At 46.0% G+C, this 18383-nt stretch overlaps 1 protein-coding gene across 1 annotated transcript; it reads left to right on the top strand.

Moving 5' to 3' along the window:
* The first annotated feature begins 4626 nt into the window (after positions 1 to 4626).
* On the top strand, positions 4627 to 18309 carry CNFN (cornifelin). The gene is made up of 4 exons (XM_035117593.3): positions 4627 to 4754; positions 14432 to 14563; positions 16435 to 16571; positions 17985 to 18309. The coding sequence occupies exons 2-4, from the start codon at positions 14440 to 14442 to the stop codon at positions 18072 to 18074; spliced, it is 351 nt and encodes a 116-aa protein (XP_034973484.1). The 5' UTR covers positions 4627 to 4754; positions 14432 to 14439; the 3' UTR covers positions 18075 to 18309.
* Positions 18310 to 18383: the final 74 nt, after the last annotated feature.

Here is an 18383-nt window from a genome sequence, read left to right as displayed (position 1 = left end):
CACTGTACCTGCCCACCACCCAGCTCAGAGGTAAGGTCCTCAAGCAGATGCACGACAACCCAACGGCGGGTCATTTTGGAAGGGACAAGACCACTCACTTAGTCATGAGACACTTCTGGTGGCCAGGGGTGCGGGAGGATGTTCGGGACTATGTAAGGGGCTGCAACACCTGCCAGCGAGCAAAGGTGGTCAGAGCAGCACCAGCAGGATTGCTGGAGCCATTAGCCATACCGCACAGGCCGTGGGAAGTAGTGTCCATGGACTTCATCACAGACCTGCCTTCTTCCAGGGGCAAGACCGCAGTGTTGGTGGTGGTGGACCTCATGTCCAAAATGTGCCATTTTATACTGTGTGCCAGGGCGGTCTCGGCAGAAGAGACGGCCAAACTGTTCGTTGACCACGTATTCAGACTGCATGGATTACCCTTAAGGGTTATTTCGGATCGAGGCCGCCAATTTGTTTCCAGGTTCTGGAGGAGGCTCATGAACCTCCTGCAGGTGGAGGTCAGCTTGTCGACGGCTCGGCACCCACAGACCAACGGACAGGCGGAGAGGGTCAATGCCATTTTGCAGCAGTACCTGTGATGCTACGTCAGCCAGAGGCAAACGGACTGGGTGGATCGCCTGCCACTGGCAGAATTTGCCTACAACAATGCAGTGCACGTCTCCACAGGGGTGTCGCCCTTTAAGGCCAACTATGGGCGCGACCTCAGATCTTTCCCAGAGAGGGAGGGGGAGGAGGAGGAGGAGGGCCCACAGGCAGAGGATTGGGCGGAGGAACTGGAGACGGTGCACCAGCAGCTCAGGGAGCACTTGGAGAGGGCCAAGGAAGCATACAAGAAGGGGGCAGATCGCCACAGACGACCTGGGGAGGTCATCAGGGTGGGGGACAAGGTTTGGTTGTCCTCAGAGGGCCTTCCCACCAGAGGGAGGTGCAAAAAGTTAGCGCCCAGAAGGTTGGGTCCCTTCACAGTCACACAACAGGTCAACCCGGTAGCATTCAGGCTGGAACTGCCGGAAGACATGAGAGTGCACCCAGTATTTCATAGATCGCTGCTATCGCCATACAGGGAAAGCACCAGGTGCAGAGACAGCGATCAGCCCCCCCCCCGAGGGAGGGGGGAGAGGGTAGACACCCAGCAACTCAACGTGGCCACTGAGATTCTGGATTCAAGGAGAGGTGTGAGAGGGCTGGAGTATCTCATGGCGTGGGAAGACACTCCGCCATCCCACAATGAGTGGATACCAGCCACGGAAGTACCAGAGGAATTCTTAGTGGAAGAATTCCATGCCCTATTCCCCCACAGGCCAAAGCCCTGGCACATGGAAAGGGAGGGAGAGGGGGAGGGGCCGGAGGAAGGAGTCGCAGAAAGCAGCTCTCCATGGAGGTGGGAAGCGGAATTTGAGGATCCTGAAGAGGAGGTGTGGGTTTCTCCAAGGTCGTCCACGTCAGAGGAAGGAGAGGACTGGCAGCACATTTTTACTCCTACCAGCTCTGACGCCACGGACTTTTTGGGCTTCCCGTCTTCTCAGGGGGAAGGGGAACGGTCGCTAGATTGGGGGGAGATTTTTACGCCCACGGACTCGGACAGCACGGACTTTTTAGGTTTTCAGTCGTCCCCGGCACCTTTGGAACCCCTGGGGAGGGAAGGAAGGGGGCCTGGGAGGGGGGTGGATGTGAGGGACAGGGAATACCGAGAAGTCCCTCCCATCTTAAGGTCCAGCCCATCCCCAAGCGCAGGGGAGAGCTCTGCCTCCAGCAGAGAATCAGGAAGCTGTGCCCGAGGCTCAGGCAAGGTTGCGGAGCCACTGACCCAGGTGGGACAGGAAAGGGGGGGCAGGGGGGAAGGCCAATTCCCCCGACGCCGGAATTGCGCAGAAAACGTCGGGGGAAGAGGATGGGTCTCCCAAAGCTTCTTTGCTGGAGAAAAACGCGCCAATCTCCATTCGGAGGTTCTGACGCCTGACCGTAAGCATGTATATAGATCGCTCCGAGCACTGTAAATAATCAGCACTTAATAAAAACCTAAAAGGAATATGCTGCGAGGAGCCGCCTCTGACAATACCCCTCCCCATTTGTGACATGCTAGTGATGATGTATCACTGATGCTGCTCGAAGTGTATTCTGGGGGAAAGAGGGAAGTTTTATTTTATTTTTTTAAATGATATTTATTCATTTTACACATTAAAAGAAATAACACAAAATACAAATTCAGCATACAAAAAAAGAAAAAGAAAAAGATCCCCCTACCCCCCCAAATAAGAAAAAAAGAAAAATATAACAACAATAAAAAGAAAAGGAAAAAAAATCAATCTAATAATCTTATATCATTCTCATAACTTTGAGACTTCCCTGGTTCCCCCCTCTTTGATTCCCTAATTTACTTCCTCGTAGAGCAGTTTTCACCTTATACCAGATAATTTTTAATTACTTAACATTTCCTCATTCCTTATCACCATTAAATTACATCTATAAACTCAACATTTCCTTAACATTTCCTCATTCCTTATCACCATTAAATTATATCTATAAACTCAATTTTTAAATTGAGTTTATAGTTCATATTCTAATATATCTCCCCAACTTAGAGTTTTTACCAACAATGAAACTGCATTTTAATACTTCATTCTCCCCCCCCCCCTTCCCCTGGACCCAGATTCCCTAGATACCTCAGCAAATTCCATATTTCATACCAGTGTCAGACATTTCCAATCAGACCAGCCTAAATTTACATGATTAAACATTTTATCCCACTCCCACCCTTTCCAAAAACTTCCAGCAATATTTTTTAAAACCACTCTGCTGTCTCCACACTTTCCTTGCTGTTTCCCAACACCCCCCTTCTTCCTTCCCCTCAACCCAGAGCCTTCCCTGCACACCCTCTCTCACTGGGTGTGCAGAGACCCCCCCTGGTTCTCCGTTGGAGAGTTCTTTTTTTAAGTCCAAAACTTGTCCCACATCTCCCACTTGTGGGGCTTTTTGACGGTCTTCTTCCCTCTCTTCTTTGCAATTTTGAAGTTCTTCTAAATTATCATTAATGTCTGTCATTTTTATTTCTTCCTCCGTGTTGTCTGCGCAGGTCAGTTCTCTTCCAGAATCCTTGTCCATATCTCCCTTCGTGTCCTCAAGTCTGTTGTTAATTTGTCGCACTTGTTCATTGTTCTTGACCAGCTGTCCCTTGATGTATAAAAGTTCCAAATAGATCTTTTGGTACTGTAAGTCCTGTACTGATGTTGAGACTGCCATCGTCCTTGCTCTCAAATCCCATGGGAAAGCAGCAGATAATAAAACCGGATGTGACAGGTGTCAAATTCCCAGATGGAGTCCATTTTAAGTCCAGTCCTGGCTATTTCGTAAATCCAAATATCAATAACATAGTCTTTTCTTAATAATAGCAAAATATCGATCCATTCACTGCTCTCTCCAGGGACCTAGTTCCAGTCTCCTGGAGGGTTTTAAGAGTCTGATTCTTGGTAAATTAATTACTTCCTCTCTCTTCCCCTGCTGGGGATCAGGTTACTGCTTCACATAACAATCAAAGTGGGAGACCGACTTCCGTTTTTATAGTCACCCACCGTGTCCAAAAATTTTTTTAAAAAATATTGCCAATCAAGCTTTTTTACTCACGCTGAGTTTTGTTTTTTCCTGATCGTTGCTTTTTACGGAAGGAATCCACCGCTCTCTGTGTGAAGACTCGGGACGTCGCTTCTGGAGGTAATGCTGGTGCCCAAAATGGCTCCCGCGACTGCGACTCCGCTGACTCTCGGGGACTCTGCTGAGCTCCCCGGGCAGCGGAGGAGTCGGGTCAGGAGCTCTGCAGGGCAAATTTAGCCCCCGGGAAGCTCAACCCAGGGTTCTATGGGGATCCGCGTGCCCCCGCGGTATTCCCCCCTTCCGCCAATGCCAGAAGCCCCGCAGCTCGGGGCTTCTGCGTCCTCACAACAGCGCGATAGACCGGAAGTCTCGGAAAGAGGGAAGTTTTAAAAGAGGATGTCACCCCATGCTCGGGGTTCTTACTCCTGTGGGGGCCTGTTGCGCAACAATAAAGATCATGGTCTACTGACCGCTGTTTTGCTCCAAATTACTTGGCTGGAACTTCCTTCTTTTACTGACCACATAGACCCGTGGGGGACTTGCACCCTGATTGCCTGGGCTGTTGAGTAGTCTCTCACCCCGGAATTTCCCCCCTTAACACTAGCTAGTTGACTCAACTCAGAAAGAAGGGGTGGGAATGGAAGAGATCAGGAACTCCCTGGTTATTTTAATTTTTTAAAATTGGGCTAGCAGGCCCAGTTTGATGAACTAAAGGTGGAAGGGCTTTAACATCCAGGATGGTTTGCAACCTGGTGCTTTTCAGGTTGGTCTCCTGTTACGCTACATTGAGGGGGGGGGAGAGAGATTCCAGCTTTCTCACTTTCTTCCTGTGATTGAAAATGATAGCCAAACCCTTTCCAGATTGAAGTATGTAACAGTTATTTCCCAAAGCACACCCACTTACTTTATCCGACCTCCCGGCTGTCCCAATTTCCAGGTTCCCTCCTCCACCTTAAATAACTTGCTCCAAGGCAGGCTGCTGTTTTCTCCCTTATCTGCTCCTTCCCCACAGCAAATTGCTACTCCCCCCTCCCCGCCCTTCCAACCTAGTACATAAGGTATATATATAAGAGGCGCCAACAGAACCCCACCCAACTTGTTTCTTTACCCAAAGTCATCTGGTCAGCACAGAACCTGAAGTTCCAGGTGGGGAAAACCAGGTGAGCAAGGAAAGTTTTCACAGAAATATTAGCAAACTTTCCATTCAGTGACAAGCTGGTGTTTGGGGGGGGCAGCGCGGGGGGGGGGGAATTGCAACCTAAATGACAAATGCATGGCTTTTTTGGGGGGGGGGGTCCTGCATTAAACTGTTCTGTGCTGCCCTTCAGACTTCTTATATGTGCTTCCAAGCACATGGGAAATGCATACATTCCCTTTCTACTTTAAGAGGAAACTGCTGGGATAGCTCAGTCGGTAGCGCATGGGACTCTTAATCTCAGGGTTGTGGGTTCGAGCCCCAAGTTGGGAAAAAATATTCCTGCATTGCAGGGGGCTGGGCTAGAGGACCCTTGTGGGTACCTTCCAAATGCTACAATTCTGTGATTCCACATTGACATGTCCTGTGTGGCTTGCCAGGTAACCCTTGTATGTTGCAGGGGTGGGTTTAGGGCACATACTTGGTGGATGCAGACTGCTGGCTAAGTGTGATAGTGCGCATCACTGCCACACTGCATGAAGGTCATAGACCCCTGGAACATATTGCAGGAGAAGAGTCCTAGCAGTGAGCAAGCTATCTCCTAAGGAAGCTGAGTTGCCATGGGAAAGTTCAGAAGAAGGCGATTCTGGAGATTGATTCTGGATGCAATTTAGGAACCACAACCCCATTTGCTTGCCTGTTGTCTGCTGTTGCTAGGCGATCACAACCCAACAGGTCTCTCCTGTTGTTTTCTGCAAAATGTCTGAGCCAAGCGAATATTGGGGAGATGTGTGCATTTCTATATGGGTGGAAGGACAATGTTCCTGTTTGGTCGAGCATTGCTCAGTTGTTTGGGGTGCCTGAGGAAGGGAATATAAAGAGACTATTGAGAGGTGCTTGGTGTAGTGTGAACATGTAGATCAGCCTTCAGCTGGGCCGCCTGGGAGTGATGGGAGCTGTAGTTCAAGATACTCGGAAAAACTGGGTGGGAACAGATTCAGGTATCATAAAGTGGATTAATAGTGGTGAGATCAGGACAGCCTGGTAAGAGGGCAGTGGGACTGCATTTAGAATAGCCATGCCTCTTACATGAAGGAGTCCTCTGTTTGAAGAACTGTCCAGCCCAAATCACATCTTAATTTTGTTGCTCATCAACAGCTGACACCCAGGCAAAGAACTGGCTAGTCTTCCCCATTATGGTGAGATCATAGAATTATAGTGTTGGGAGGGATCCTGAGGGTCATTTAGTCCATCTCCCTGCAGTGCAGGAATCTTTGTTCCTGGCTTGCTTGAAGAAACCACAGATATAAGAACAAACTTATTTCCTTGGAGGAAGCTGTTCTTGCAAGCCGCAAAAGATTGCTTGGGAAAGGGTTTAGAGAGAAAAAGAACAGAAACAAATAGCAGGCTGAGAGATAAGCAATAGTAGGAAAAATGCTCCTCTGACAAGGCAAATTCACACCTGCGTTGTTAATCCAAAGAGCAGCTCTAGTAAAGGTGGAAGACCTAGGAATATTTTGTGGGTTTCCTGGAGTCTCATGGCTATCTCAGGCTATTTAGGCAGAGATCAGTCACCTGCAGAAGTGACTTCAGGTTATCTTCTTCGTGGGAACATGTAATGTGGGTTGTCTGGGAAGCACCGTTAGACCTCCCATGATGACACCCTTTTGGGACACTTTGCGCCAGCACACGCTTCTTTTTGCCTAGTGAAGGCCACTTCGCAAATCAGTCTCCTTCCTGGCAGCATTTAGAACCCAGAGCTCTCTTAAAACATCTGTCAGGTACCTTGAATCCACCTCTGTAAAGAAGAAAGATGGCGGGGACGACGACAGAGATGCACTGTATTGCTTAAATTAGAGGAGCCATTTCTACAGCTACATTTATCCATATATATTAGGATGTGCAAAATTTAAGCAAATCTGCGGCCCGCTTTGTCCTTTGTTTAAAGCAGTGTTTCTCAACCATTTTCCGACTGTGGCCCCCTTTCGACCTTGTTTCCCCTCTGTGAACCTCCGTCCTACCAGTAGAAAGGTAGCCAGTTCAATGTTTTGTTCGTAAATAGAACGTGCTTTATTTATAATTTTTTATAATTTACACAAAATACAATTGCATAAAAATTGTGCTTGATGACCAGAAACAAGCTTTTTATATTATATATACTGTGCTTTTCTGTCTATAAGACACCCCCATGTATAAGACGTCCCCTATTTTGGGGGGCTCAAATTTAAGAAAATGGGGGGATATGGCACAAAGTGGTTGAGCTTTTTTGCGGAGGATTACCCAGGGTTATTGAGCTTTTTTTAAAGGGGGGATTGACGAAAATTGCTCAGCTGCACGTGTCGCTAAATCTTGCCTCCATTTGTCCCATCGCCAGCAGAAGCTGCCAATCACCTGCCCAACCGCCGGAGCATCAGCCAATCAACACCACCCATTGATGCAACAACCAATAACAAGCACAATAGCTGCTGACAGCCTCGGCAGCAACCAATCAAACGTCCACCCTATGCACTACCCATGTATAAGATGACCCCCACTGGTGATTTTTAAAGAGAAAAACATAGTCTTATACATGGAAAAGTACGGTATACCCGGTACTATTGCTGCGAGGCATAACTAAAGAGCACCTCTGTCCATGATGTTAAGGTGATCCCGTGTTAGACTGAGCAAATAATTCACACGACTGAAACTTGATTCTACCAAATACGAAGCAGGAAATGCCATGAAAAACAAATTTGCTTTTGCTGTGGAAACTTTTAAGATATTCTGTTTTCTTTTCGATTCTTGGTCACTTCTCTGTTTTCTTCACTTCTCACATCCCTCTGTTGCCCCCTAGTCTTGTGCTGTGGACCCTCCATTTACAAGATTTTCTCCTGTTTTCCCCTTGGAATATCCTGGGCGCCCCTGGGGGGGCATATGACCCCTGGTTGAGAAACACTGGTTTTAAATGATGGATAAAACAGCCACTCAGCTGCATTGGGTGCTGTGAGATAGAAAGGATTCTGGACAACATCCCAAGGCGGGTGCAGTGGCTGAGCTCCTTGAAAACTGGGTTTGAATCCCAGCTGAGCCATAGAAAAGGTTTGCCACCTCTTTTTCCGGCCCTGGTTCTAAGCAGTTAATGGCTGCCTGGCACACAAACTAAGGAGGAGAAAAATTCCAATGCATACCAGGAAGGAAAAGGTCACTCATTTAATTTCTTTGTGAAGCTAGTAACCCACCCAATGAATCATTGGGTGTGCCTTGGACAACCCCTCAGTTTTCGGTATCTGCAAACGGGGGCGTGTAGCCTTCTTGACATGGTTGCAAACAGTGCCAGGTTTACGTATGAGCTAAACAAGCCCTATAGCTTAGGGCCCCACTCTCTTGGGGGCCCCCAAAAAAATTAAAGGAAAAAATCCTGGATGTACATTTCCAAAATATAAGATAAAAAAACCCTACATATAGCAACAGTGTTTTGTTTTGTGTTGTGTTAGGCTCCTACTGTATGATATAAGTAATGGGCCCCGCCTGCTAGCCTGCTCCCTAAAATATCACTGGTTTGCTCATTTCTATATATAGGGTGCCTACATTCTGCATAGACTGGTTGCATGGCAATATGTGCAAATGGCTTTAGATACCTATTAGGTCCATAAATTATCATATAGCAGGCATGTCCAACAGGTAGATCGTGATCTACCGATAGATCACTGGACATCTGTGGTAGATCGCTGATAGATCATTGGCTCCCTTCAAAGAAGCTGAACAACTGTGGCTCCCCTTTAAAAAAAAGCTCAACAAGGCTCCCCTGAAAAAGCTCAACAACTTTGCCCTGAACCCCAAAAAAGGGGGTAGATCACTGCCAGTTTTTAACTCTGTGAGTAGATCACAGTCTCTTGGGAGTTGGCCACCCCTGCCATATAGCATATATGGCACGAAAAATTGTGACAATTTGTTGTTGGCAAAGGACAGCTGGACATATAAAGGGCCCCATTACCTGATTCAGTAGCTTAAGGCCTCATCAAACCTAAATCCAGCCCTGGTTGCAAAGAATAATGGTGGGGTGTGTGTGTGTAAAGCACTATACATGCTAAAACTGTGCAGTAGAAGCTATTTTTAAAAAAAATAAAATTAAATTTATGTCGTGTAGACTAGCCCCTGAAAGAGAAATACCAGAAGCACGTACAATTCATGTCTGCCTGTACTATGCAGAAGTCAGGAACTGCACTACAGTCCCAAGAAATCTAAACTGCACTGGGAGCTGAAGCACAGATACTTTGAAGTAAGCTGCATTGAAATCAATGGGATTTACTTTCAAGTAAATGTTTTTAGGATTGGACTTTTAAGCTCATTGATTTCAGAGGCAGTTGAGCACAGTTAAGTGCTTAATTCTCATTGATTTCAACAGGACTTTCTCTCCCATAAAATCCGGTGGCACCTTGGAGGCTAACTAGTTTATTGTGGCCTGAGGTTTTTCCTCCTCTAAGGAGATACATCTTCATGAATCCACATCTCTTAAAACGAGGTTACCAGCAGAGCAATAACAATAATATATAAAAAAAGTCTAGCCAGAAACACCACTATCCTTTTAACAGAGGTTTGATATGTAGAGATCAGTAACTGTAGCTTTTAATAGTATGGAGTTAAATGTGATAAAACTTCTCTGTCAAAGCATGGCTGCATCCAGACCCAGCTCAAAATTTGGCAACCATGTTTAAAATACAAAAAACATCTGGCAAATATAAACAGATATGCTTTTTGGCAATTCTCGGAAGGAGTCAGTTGTGGGATGAAACTATTACAGGCTTTGTCCTTAACAGTAGACAAAAAAATGTACTCCAGGCATGAGTATATCATTTGTGTCAGGGCAAACTCTAGTGACAGTAAATAATTTAGAAACATTTCCTTGCTTGGGACACCAGCCAACACATTCTTTTAGAAAGGTAACTTGAAGAGATGCCCTAAGGGTTGCTGTATAAACTGCTGGCTTATGTGCAGATTAAAAATGGTGTCCCATGCCACTCCTGTTGGGTATATTACTATTATATCCACAACTCCCACATAATTTTATTGTTCTGGGCCCAGTCCCAAACGAAGCCGATCCGGCTTTCATGAAAGGGAAGTTCCGTTCTTTTATCAAAACTGCGTGGACAGAAACTCCTGATAATGGTTGGATTGTACACACTATAGTTCCACCCTTAATTTTCCTCCAGCGCCATTGGTCCCTTTTAATTTTAGATAACCGCATGTTATCTGACAGCGTAACATGTCCCCCAGGGCTAGAACTACCAAGGATATGCGCCGCCTATAGGCAAGATCATTGGAGACATGGGCCACATTCAAACTCCTGCACTGAAAGCACTATGATGCTTCTTTAAACAAACATGGCTTCCCCCCTCTCAAAGATTTCTGGGAGCTGCAATGCGTTAAAAGTGCTGAGAGTTTTGAGGAGACCCCTATTCCTCTCACAGAGCTGTTAGCATTTCACTCCCCCAACAACATCCAACATACCATCTCAGGACTATTTAATTGCTCATCTTCTAACATTGTGTATGCCATTAAATGCCAACAGTATCCTTCAGCTCTCTCTATTGGACAAACAGGCCAAACCCTACGCCAAAGGATAAATGGACATAAATCTGACATCAGGAATCACAAGACAGAGAAACCAGTAGGAGAACACTTCAATCTCCCAGGACATTCTATACAAGATCTCAAAGTAGCTGTCTTATTACAAAAGAATTTCAGAAATAGATGGAAAGAGAAGTTGCTGAACTGCAATTTATCACCAAACTTAATACCACGGAGAAACCTGGTCTGAATAAAGACATTGGATTCTTATCTCATTATACATGATAAAGCTATCTTTAGCCATCTCACCCCTCACTTTTCCTGTGGGACAAATTGCAGGCGTAAACAGTCGTAAAGTCTTCCTGTAAGACCAAATGCAGTCATAAACAGTCCGGTTTCCCACCACCCTTCTGAGTGGTGCCCCCCCCCACACCTCTCACTATATGTGGGGATCTGGTGACTTCTGTTTCAGTATATCTGAAGAAGTGTGCATGCACACGAAAGCTCATACCAATGACAAACTTAGTTGGTCTCTAAGGTGCTACTGGAAGGATTTTTTTAATTTTTTTTCAATCATATGTCAGTGTTTACTTTCTAGGCTTGGAAAGTCTGAGAACAGAACTCAGTCTTATCTCTTCCGCTGTACTGTACTTTTGTAGTGTTTCTCTCTCTCTCTCTCTCTCTGAATAACTGAGAGGTCACCATGATTGCTTTGTCCTGTATATATTGCTTAATAAATATTTAGAATGCACACACCAAAGCTCCACTTCACAACTACCCCACTAACCACTACACCAAAAACAACCCAAATTAAATTACAAAAGTGCATTATACTTCCCCATTTTACTTTAATTTTCCCTTGATTTCTATCAACCTCCACCAGCAATAAAAAAACCCCACCAAACAAAAACAGCGTGGGGGGAATTCACACAGATGATCCACAGCAACGCGTGGCTGGGCCAGCTAGTTGCTTAATAAATATTTAGAATGCACACACCAAAGCTTCACTTCGTTTCTGCTATACTCTGCTGAGTGAGCATGCACATAGTCTTCTGATATGTGTTTCTGGTGTGTGCTGGGATTGACGATTTATGGACGTCCCAGGCAGGAAGACGCCCGGAGAGGTTTGTCTCATTCCAGGGGTTGCATGTGCCCCCCAGGCGTGTTCCGACAAGAGCAACAACTATCAGAGTTCCCTATGAGGAGGGATTAATTGTTAATCCAATCTGAAAATTGTAGCTCTGTGAGGGGAACGGGGCTCGCCCAATGGCACCCTTAGCAAACGACAGCTCCCAGAATCCTTTGGGTGAAGCCATGTCTGTTTAGAGTGGCATCATAGTGCTTTAAATGTATGGTTGAATGTGGCCATAGTCTTTTGGTTTATTTGCAAGCAGCCCATATTTATTATTATTTATTGTATTTGTTAGTCACTTTTCTTACAAAGTAACTCAGAGGGCCTATGCGCACCGTACATTTAAAACACTTTTGTATCCCTTTAATCAATCACGATTCATGGGAGCTGTAGTTTGCTAAGAGTTGTTAGGAGACACACACACACCTTCCACTCACAGAGCTATAATAATTTTCAGAGTGGTCTAGAAGGATTCTTTGGGGGATTAAAAATGTGTTTAAAATATATGGTGTGTACACAGCAGTTCTATGTGAAAATCTGAAGGCATCCTCTGTTGACCCTGACCAATTTCCTCATCCTCAGCCTCTTCCTTTCACAGATTTCAGCAGATTTTATATATATACTAGCTATACCCAGCCACGCGTTGCTGTGGCTCATCCCTGTGACTCCCCCCACCCCGTCCCGATCCATGACCCGTCCTGAACCCGTCCTGCCCCCATCCCCAACCCAGGCGAGACCCCACCTCCATTCAGCCCAGTCTGTTGTTTCGTTCTTCCCTGCAAACCCTAGCTGAGCTGTTTTGGAGAGGGAAGCTTTTCTAGCTGCAGTACCAGTGGAGTCAGTGCTAGAGGGCGATGCTTTGCAATCTCTCATGTTCCTGATTTTCCGCTTTTCCCCCAAAACCATGTTTTTACCTGTGATAGGTGTGACATCTGTATAATCTAAGTTTATACAAACACTTGCCTAGTCGCATGTGACGTTGTGTCCAAATTTCAATGCAATTGGGCAAGCGGTTTCAGAGAAAAGTGGAATATAACAAACATGGAAGGCATATATATATATATATATATATATATTCGCAGAGCAGATATATCAGATATATTTGCTATGAGGGTGTGAGCTTCTTGTCCTCTCAAGGCGTTTCCTGTATTGTTTGGAAATAGGAGTTCTTCCACTTTGTATTTGGGGCCTTGCCCAAAATGCTCACTCAGATTGTCTGGGAACAAGCTAGATTTCTGCCTAAAATGTTTCCATGCAACCCTCAAGGAGAGCCGAAAAGCTAAGACCATCGCAACGTGGCTTCAAACAAGAGCAAAAATTGGTATCCGGGGCCTGTTTGAGCAGATGCGGTTGTAGGAACACAGCCTGAGGAGGTCATACAAGGATCTCCGCAAGAGATCGGCTATCTGAGCACGAGTCTACCTTGTTGCCATGCCAACAGGTCTCCATCTTCCTCCACCCTAGCAAGATGCCATGAGGCAAAGGGAGTTGTTTTGAGGGCCATTAAAGATAGCAGCAGGATAGAACCGAGCCGCCACAATCTACAGGGGAAGGGTCCCTTTGACCAAATCCTGCAAAAATGAGCAGGAGCTGTGCAGCAAGACAGGCTGCGTACACAATACCAGCTTAAAACACAGCTAGGTCGGACTTTTTCTCAATTTGGATAGGAGGTGGTTGGGGGGTGGGAATGCATCAAAAGGTAGCATTTCCTGAGGAACGGCATGATTTTACACCACTTCCCGAGTGGTGGGAGTGGGAGCCAACCGGATGCAGAGTAAACAGGAGTGTGTACGCAGCTGCATTGCCTGGTTTGCATGCCATTTGAAAGCCACGGTTAAGTTGAACTATCATTTAAAGGCTAGGAAAAAGAGCAGACATTGTGGCTGCTTCATTCTTCCCCCTCTGGGTACTAAGCGATGGTTTAGCTTAGTATTACATCAGAACCCCAGGTTTGGGATTTATGTCTCACTTTAAACAAAACACAAGTTGTAACCATGGTTTGTTCTTGGCCTACTGCTCATGGTTTGGGGGAAAACAAACCACGAGCCTGGGTTTGCATGTAATCCATACCAAAGCTTAGCTCCCTGCAGCGCAGTTGGTAGCAGGGAGGGAGTGAAACAGCCATTATCCCCCCCTGCCATGGACCAGCAAACTTTACATTCACACTTCAACCACAATTAAGCTTAACTATGGTTTATAATTAAATGCAGATAAAGGGAGGGGGCTGGCAAAAAGCCTCAAAATACAGGCCAGGATTGGTGAGTGCATACCCTCCAACATTTCTCTGCAGAAAATAGGGACGTCCTGTTCCATAATGATAATTTTATTAGTTATACCCTGTCCATCTGACTGGGTTGCCCCAGCCACTCTGGGCAGCTTCCAACAAACATAAAGGGACCCCTGACCATTAGGTCCAGTCGTGACCTGCTCTGGGGTTGCGGCGCTCATCTTCCAGGTCATGTGGCCAGCATGACAAAGCTACTTCTGGCGAACCAGAGCAGCACACAGAAACACCGTTTACCTTCCCGCTGGAGCGGTACCTATTTATCTACTTGCACTTTGATGTGCTTTTGAACTACTAGGTTGGCAGGAGCGGGGATTCAAACCGCCGACCTTCTGATCGGCAGGCCCTAGGCTCTGTGGTTTAACCCACAGTGCCACCCGCGTCCCTATCCAACAAACATAATAAAGCATTAAACATTTGAAAACTTGCCTATACCTTACAAGGCTGCCTTCACATGTCTTCTAAAGGTTGTATAGTTACTTATCTCCTTGGCTCGGGGTCACATAGCTCCATACCCTCTCTAATGAAAATAGGGATGTCCTAAAGAAAAGCGGGACATTTCAGGATCAAATCATAAACCGGGACTGTCCCTGGAAAATAGGGATACCTGGAGCGTCTGTGGGTGGGTTGGTTCCAAGGGCTCACTGTTACCCAAAGCACATTAAATCTCACAGCCGGGGCATGGGTCTGATGTTGGAGAATAACTGGAGCTCCCCTCTCTCTCCTCTCCACTTTCTAGGAGCTGACATGGCCTATCAGACGGAGTTCATCATTGATGCCCAGCCAAAAGCTGCTGACACCAGCTACACTTTGAGCAACCAGGGGGCCTGGAATACAGAATTGTGTGACTGCTGTTCCGATATGGGCATCTGTGAGTAATTGGGGGGGGGGGTGTCAGCGGCTAGCAGTTCCTTTCTGCCACTCAAGTGGTAGGCTGTACATGAGAAGAGGGAAGGAAGGCTAATGATCTGTCTGTCAGGCAATCAGAAGAACCAGGAAACTCAAGATTTTGCCACTGACCCTCTTGATTCCTGCAGCATCGATCCACAGGGGTGCCCTTTCCCTGCCTGGTTTGCCTGGAAAGAGCAAGATTCTTGAAATCAAAAGTTAGCCAACCTAGAAGGGGCGAGGGATCGGTTGCTGCTAATACGTGTGGCTATTTTTATTGCCGGTACTTGCAGCAAACCGTTACTGTGTGGAGTTATCTTGTACAGGGTCCCAGCCAGGCATGCCCTTTCCCAAGATACTCCATTACCCATTTCTCCCAAGGTCCGTTCCACACCCACTAGTCAATAAGCATTCTGTTCACACTGAGCATGCTCAGTCAACACTGGGTTGTTGTTGTTGTTGTTGTTGTTTTGGTCCCCTCTCGCCCCCGAGGATTTTTCTATATCCGTGAAACTTGGTGTTCCTTCAAAACAGATGGCACCTCCCTCATGTGCAGTCGGTGCCTTTTTTATATTGTTACTTAAAACTGCTTGGTGCGATGCAGAAATTACGAATAGCACAGGCCCTGCCATCAGATTCAGCATCTAAAATGGAATGGCAAGCAGCATTGGAGAGAAAACGAAAATACAGGGGAAGAAGTAATTAGGAAGAATAAGGTGAAACATTAGGAAGACACAGGCCAATGGAAGGGATCTTCTGCCTTAGGCTTATGCAGGAAGCTTAGGCATTATGAGACAGTGATGTGTAGTGGTCAGAGTGACAGGCTGCAACTAGGGTGTGACAGCACAAGATGCAACTGCGACCTGTGCTGTGCGAAGAAAGGGAGACAAGCAAACCAGCCTAGCTAACCCCTCCTCCTCCTCCTTAACCTCACTGCTGCCACCAAGTGGATGTTTTTTGTTTTTATCTCGCTGCCTCCACTAAACAGGATTCAACTGGCCAAACCTACTCCCAATACTGGTTAGAGCGGTATGGCAATTAGACATGTTTTGAATAACAAGCCCCAAACCATTCCACCCGCCAAAAAAACCCAAAACATGCATTTACTGCATTTTTCCTTCCCCATGTATAAGACTCCCCCTATTTTTGAGCCCATAATTAATTAATTAATAATTGCAACATTCTGTGGATAAGACGACCCCCAATTTTAAACTTAAAAAAATGGGGGGGGGATGTAGTCTTATACACAGAAAAATACAGTACTTAAAGTAATGCATGATTCTATGAAAGCGGAGGTGGTCATGCAAATTGGTGGCCTTCACCAAGGGTGAAGGATGTCATATAGAGGAGGGAGAAAGGTTGTTTTCTGCTGCTCCAGAGAAGCGGACATGGAGCAATGGATTCAAACTACAAGAAAGAAGATTCCACCTAAACATTAGGAAGAACTTCCTGACAGTAAGAGCTGTTCGGCAGTGGAATTTGCTACCAAGGAGTGTGGTGGAGTCTCCTTCTTTGGAGGTCTTTAAGCAGAGGCTTGACAGGCATATGTCAAGAATGCTTTGATGGTGTTTCCTGCTCAGCAGGGGGTTGGACTGGATGGCCCTTGTGGTCTCTTCCAACTCTACGATTCTATGATTCTATGATTCTAACTCCTGCAGTTGCGAGTTCCATAGTTTTAAGTGCTCCACCTTTTGCATGACAGCCTCTTTGGACTATAATATCTCCCCTTAACCTTCCTTTCTCCCAGCTAAACATATCCATATCCCCTATAGGACTTGGTTTCCAGAGCCCTCACTGGAAGTCAGTTGCCTTCCTCTGGATACATGCCAAATGCTTCTGTCTCCCTTCCTCCAGGTCTCTGCGGTACCTTCGTTCCGTGCATCCTTGCCTGCCGTGTGTCAGAGCAGGCAGGTGAGTGCTGCTGCCTCCCATACCTGCCTGGCACTATTGTTGCTCTGCGGACCAGTGTGCGCGAGAGATTCCAAATCGGGGTGAGATGTGGAAAGTTAAATAAAGATGGGTGTGGGGAGAGGGGTTGGGGTGGTAGTTAAACTGATGGGCTGGCCAGGGTTGGGGTTGTGGTGGAATTGCTGTTCTGCTCCAAAAGAAAAGCCCGGTCTGTTTTAATGAATACCTTTCTATAGGTTCGAAATTAGGCAAGGGGGAGGAATCTGATTCAGCTCACATTTAAAAGCAAACCCTCCCAATTTGCATTTTCTGACACAATACACGAACCAAGACGCAGCCGTCCTTTGAAATTTGTACTTCTCTGAATGTTGCAATGCAGTTCAAGCAATGTGTACAAAAATGCAAATACTAGGGTAAGGTGTGCATTGAAATGCATATATTACTGCAAAGGCCATACAAAAATGCATTATGTTTGGGGACATTGCTATGCAAAAAATGTGTAAATTAGGCAAAACTGCATATAAACTATATTAAGAGAAATTTGCATCAAAATGCTAATGAGTTTCATAGCAACTTAAAAAAGCAAAAACACTGCAAACTGATGTGGAAATGTGGAGAACCTAAGACTGGGAAATTAAAAAAAAATAGATACACAAAATTTGACAGATTTGCCCATCCCTACTCAAAGTATGTTGGTAGGTAGCAAGCTAGTTATGCACCTTAAACCTACCAAGGAGGAAGACACAACAGGGGTGGGTGGGCTGGGTATAAGTAGTAAATCATCATCATCTACCCATTGCTGGTTTTCTTACCATGATTAGAGTTCATTAGGGCTGCTCAACTTTTCAGCTGACCATTGGAAGTCTGGCTTTTAGCAGCAGCTTGATGCGCAGGCACGACCAAGGGACAATGTATTTCTTTTTTCGTTAAAAGCTTTATTTGCTGACTTCTGCATATTACACTGCTACTATATGCATGAGGACACCCTGGGCCATTTTATTCTAGTCATTTGGCAGTATTTGATGGCAGGGATTAATAGGAAGCCAAGGCCTCTTCTGTGGTGGCCCCCTGCATTTGGAATACCCTCCCCAGAGAGGCCTGCCTGGCACCTAAGTTGTTTTCTCTTATGCCCCAAGTGAAGTGTCCTTTATCTTCCTGATGGATGGTGCTTTTGAATTTACTTTTATCATTGCTTTGGGACTCATTGGGAAAATGAACCTTGCTCATAAGAACTGGAAACACAATTGCATATTCAAAAGTAAAGTGCTCTTGCAATTTTTTCTAAAGTGCTATAATAATCAATGTGTGGGTGGTGTGCCTTTGCTGAACCAGCTCTAAGGCTGATTTGCCTGAGACTGGCCCAAATGAATCCCTAGATGGTTAGGAATTTCAGCCTCTGTCTCAGTTACAAGCCAGTTTTGTCTCTTGGGAGCTACACAACTTCACTTGCCCCCGACCTTCCATTTTAACACAGCCCCTTTGTTTCTGAAACCCAGGGCTCCATTTGTGAGGACTGGGTGGTCATGGCCTGCTGTCCACTCTGCGGCCTCTGTCAACTCGCCCGAGAGCTGAACAACAAGAACTGAAGCAGAAGGGAAGCTGGCAGACATTCTTCACTCCTGCAGGAAGAATAAAGTAGCTGGATCAATGGCAGTGAGGCACGGAGGCCAGCTTCTGCACCTAGAAGTGTATCAGCTGCAGAGCAAAAGACCGATTGTCCTTGCACAAGGAAAGAATAAAAGATATGGCTCTCCTCTGTTCAGCCCCTGTGGTCATATCACCTTGAAAATTGTGCCAAAATAAAATAATCATTGTCCCAAACTGCATGAGCTGGGCTGTATTTGTTTTTGGGAAGAACGGGTTAAGTGATAATCGGTGTGATCCCCTGGCCCAAT

Source organism: Zootoca vivipara, chromosome 6 (assembly GCF_965207765.1).
Source record: "Zootoca vivipara chromosome 6, rZooViv2.hap1.1, whole genome shotgun sequence".
Lineage (NCBI taxonomy): Eukaryota > Metazoa > Chordata > Lepidosauria > Squamata > Lacertidae > Zootoca > Zootoca vivipara.
The sequence above is the reverse complement of the archived record's forward strand: the minus strand, read 5'-3'. Positions and strand labels throughout refer to the sequence as shown.

What these genes read in the sequence shown, in the direction of transcription:
- CNFN (XM_035117593.3), top strand. Translation starts at nt 14,440, where the DNA reads ATGGCCTATCAGACGGAGTTCATCATTGATGCCCAGCCAAAAGCTGCT. An exon ending in CTGTTCCGATATGGGCATCT is followed by an intron (nt 14,564 to 16,434) that starts GTGAGTAATTGG and finishes CCCTTCCTCCAG; the next exon opens with GTCTCTGCGGTACCTTCGTT. An exon ending in GCGAGAGATTCCAAATCGGG is followed by an intron (nt 16,572 to 17,984) that starts GTGAGATGTGGA and finishes TCTGAAACCCAG; the next exon opens with GGCTCCATTTGTGAGGACTG.